The sequence below is a fragment of the Chiloscyllium plagiosum genome, unplaced genomic scaffold (genome assembly GCF_037043375.1).
Source record: "Chiloscyllium plagiosum isolate Xiang-an unplaced genomic scaffold, Cpla_swu_hap1 HiC_scaffold_5, whole genome shotgun sequence".
Lineage (NCBI taxonomy): Eukaryota > Metazoa > Chordata > Chondrichthyes > Orectolobiformes > Hemiscylliidae > Chiloscyllium > Chiloscyllium plagiosum.
In genome coordinates this window covers 102318197-102320886 of record NW_028270143.1, presented here as the reverse complement: position 1 = coordinate 102320886, position 2690 = coordinate 102318197, and the positions used below count along the sequence as shown (strand labels likewise).

Sequence of the window (2690 nt, the reverse complement as noted above, 5' to 3'; positions counted from 1 at the left end):
GGGAGCTGAATTCTCAATGTGTGAAATGAAAGTAAGTTGGAGTTGAGCTGGTGACCTCAATGTTTTCACCCATCCTAAATCTCCGAACAAAGAATTCGGAAACAAACGTTAGTTTCGATCTTAATCCTGAGGAGTGTCTGGGGGAGCAGGGAACTTTAAAAAGGCGACAGTCAGGATGGGTGATAGAGCTCAAGGTGAGCACCAAGCGGTACCAGGTAAGGGAGACTCCACAAGGAATCATTCACCCGAGCAAACTGCTATTGCCTCTGGGTTGAGTTCCAGTGCTCAGGCTCCCTTTACTTGACTGACTAGATTTTGCAGCCTCGTTAAGATGATGTCCTGGATCAGAGTCGGTCTGCCTCTTGCTCTGTTGTCCCTGTGCTCACAAAGTGCCTGTGGGCAGCACCCAGACCAGCTCTGTATGAGGAGGGGCTTCTGGAAGGATCTGCTGCGGGGATTGGAGAATCTAGTAAGTGATTTCGAGATACAACCGAGCCTTGACTTACAGACCTGTCCTTGCGTTTCATTGTCAGACACTAATAATCACTAATCACTAATGCTCCGATGTGAAATATGTGATGATGAGGGAATAGAGATTTGTACATGGACTAAAATTTCCATTTGACTTGTTTTGGAATTTACGATTAGAATATGGGATTGAAACTGACATGGGTTGATTTTATATAAATAGTAATTCCGATTATGATTCACACAATTACAATCCATTCCAATGTGTTTTTTTTTTGCTTGTTCAGAATCCTGTTTTTTCACCGGAGTGCAGAAGCGAATACGATGCGGATCTGGAAGTGCCTCTGATTTTAAAACCTGTGAGTTTGACTTTAATAACTTGACAGATTCCAGAGTAGGTTTCACACGCTGCCATCCTGACCCATGTCTTTCCCCAGGCGGAACATCACAAAGCGGCTGTTGCTGTTGAAATCCTGAGCGGGCTGTTAACTCTCTTCAGTGAATCCGAATCTCCTTTCGGCAGGAGCCAGCGGCTCAGCTTCCTGAACAGACTGACTGAAATCCTGGCTCATCTCCAGTCCTGTGTAAGTCCCAGCCGCTGCAGCACCTCACATCCCACTTTACCTAGAGCTTCCTGAAGTCCAGAAGTTTACGGAAATATCTTTTGCTTTTGCAGGTGAAGTCTCCTCAATCCCATAATAGCCACCAACGAGCTATACGGGAAAGATTCCAGAAACTGGGCGCGTTCCTACTGGAAAAGGTACAATTTCCATTAACCTGTCTGATACAATTCTGAAGAATTTAGCATGTAAACTAAAAGCCAATTTCGTTCTTAAGCAGAGTCACTTGGCCCCAAACGTTAACTTTGATTTCTCTCCATTGATTCTGCCAGACCTACTGAGCTTTTCCAGAAATTTCATTTTTTTCCCAGCGCCTGCAATTCTTTCGGTTTTTCGATTTTTTTTTGTCACTTGCCATTAACTCCAGTTAATACCGGATGATGCTATTGTATATAAATTATTTCTCTTGGTATTTTCCATTGCTGCCTGTTAACTCGCACATTCATAAAATAATCGATCGTTAAACTCACTAATCTGCTGATCTTGACAGAAATTGTATGTAAAGTTTGTGCTAAAATTCTCTTTGGCCTCTTCACAGGGAAACAGTGGCTGTGCCTGGGAAATCGTCCATGCAGCCACCCGAATGATCCTACAGGAAACATCAAGAAACCATGCCAGGAAATAAAATGGAAACCTATATTCTGAACGGAATTCGATATAATCGTTGAGCTCGCTCTTACTGTCCTTGGCGTTTAAGTCAATTGCTTGGAATTCTCAAGCAGTGTTTTCATATGTTGGGAATGAATTTCCTCCTGATACCGATCACACATTACAGCATTTTCAGTTTTTAAATGGGCTTATTAGTTCATTGAATTTGTGAGGCACTGAATATTTATATGTTTATTAAAATAAATAACATAATGTCTAAAGATGGCCCTTGCAGCAATTTCCTATCGCATTATCGACAAATATGAGAACAAATGTACTTTATTATTTATTTAAGTAATATATGTTGTCCTTATCTTGAAAATAAAATTTGTTATGCTTATTCCATATCCTCTTGGCTTTCTCTTTTTTTAAAAAAATATACCTTATTCATTTAATGGGCATTTCCACGTGAAGAACTTTATTGCTTTAATATTATTGTGGGTGGTATACTGATATCTGGTGTGGTTAGGTTGTCTAACGCGAAAATATTGGACAGAATAGGTTTTTATGCACTGCGACTTGGATGGGTATGAGACCACTTGATTGAAATGTGGAAAATCCTGTGGGGTCTTTGTCTGGTGGATGTGGGTTATTTTCAATAGAGTCATAGAGATGTACCAAAAAACCCTTCCTATTCATACACAATATGGGAGAATCTAGACTGAGGGGTCACTGTTTCAAAATAAAGGAGCTCCCATTTAAGACAGAGATAGGAGGATAGCTAGTGAAGGGTCATGACATTTCGGAAGTTTATTCCTGAAAAGGTATTAGAAACAGGGTTATAGAGTCATAGAGATGTACAGCATGGACTTAGACCCTTCGTTCCAACCCATCCATGCCAACCAGATATCCCAACGCAATCTAGTCCCACCTTCCAGCACCCGGCCCATATCCCTCCAAACTCTTCCTATTCATATACCCATCCAAATGCCTCTTAAATGCTGCAATTGTACC

The 2690-nt window shown here is 41.2% G+C and overlaps 1 protein-coding gene across 1 annotated transcript; it reads left to right on the top strand.

The window, feature by feature from the left end:
- The first annotated feature begins 237 nt into the window (after positions 1-237).
- LOC148149998 (interferon upsilon-like) lies at positions 238-2074 on the top strand. Its single transcript, XM_087986848.1, has 5 exons — positions 238-469; positions 756-827; positions 906-1052; positions 1145-1228; positions 1627-2074. The coding sequence occupies exons 1-5, from the start codon at positions 332-334 to the stop codon at positions 1711-1713; spliced, it is 528 nt and encodes a 175-aa protein (XP_087842974.1). The 5' UTR covers positions 238-331; the 3' UTR covers positions 1714-2074.
- Positions 2075-2690: the final 616 nt, after the last annotated feature.

What these genes read in the sequence shown, in the direction of transcription:
- LOC148149998 (XM_087986848.1), top strand. Translation starts at nt 332, where the DNA reads ATGATGTCCTGGATCAGAGTCGGTCTGCCTCTTGCTCTGTTGTCCCTG. An exon ending in TGGCTCATCTCCAGTCCTGT is followed by an intron (nt 1,053 to 1,144) that starts GTAAGTCCCAGC and finishes TTGCTTTTGCAG; the next exon opens with GTGAAGTCTCCTCAATCCCA. An exon ending in GCGCGTTCCTACTGGAAAAG is followed by an intron (nt 1,229 to 1,626) that starts GTACAATTTCCA and finishes GCCTCTTCACAG; the next exon opens with GGAAACAGTGGCTGTGCCTG.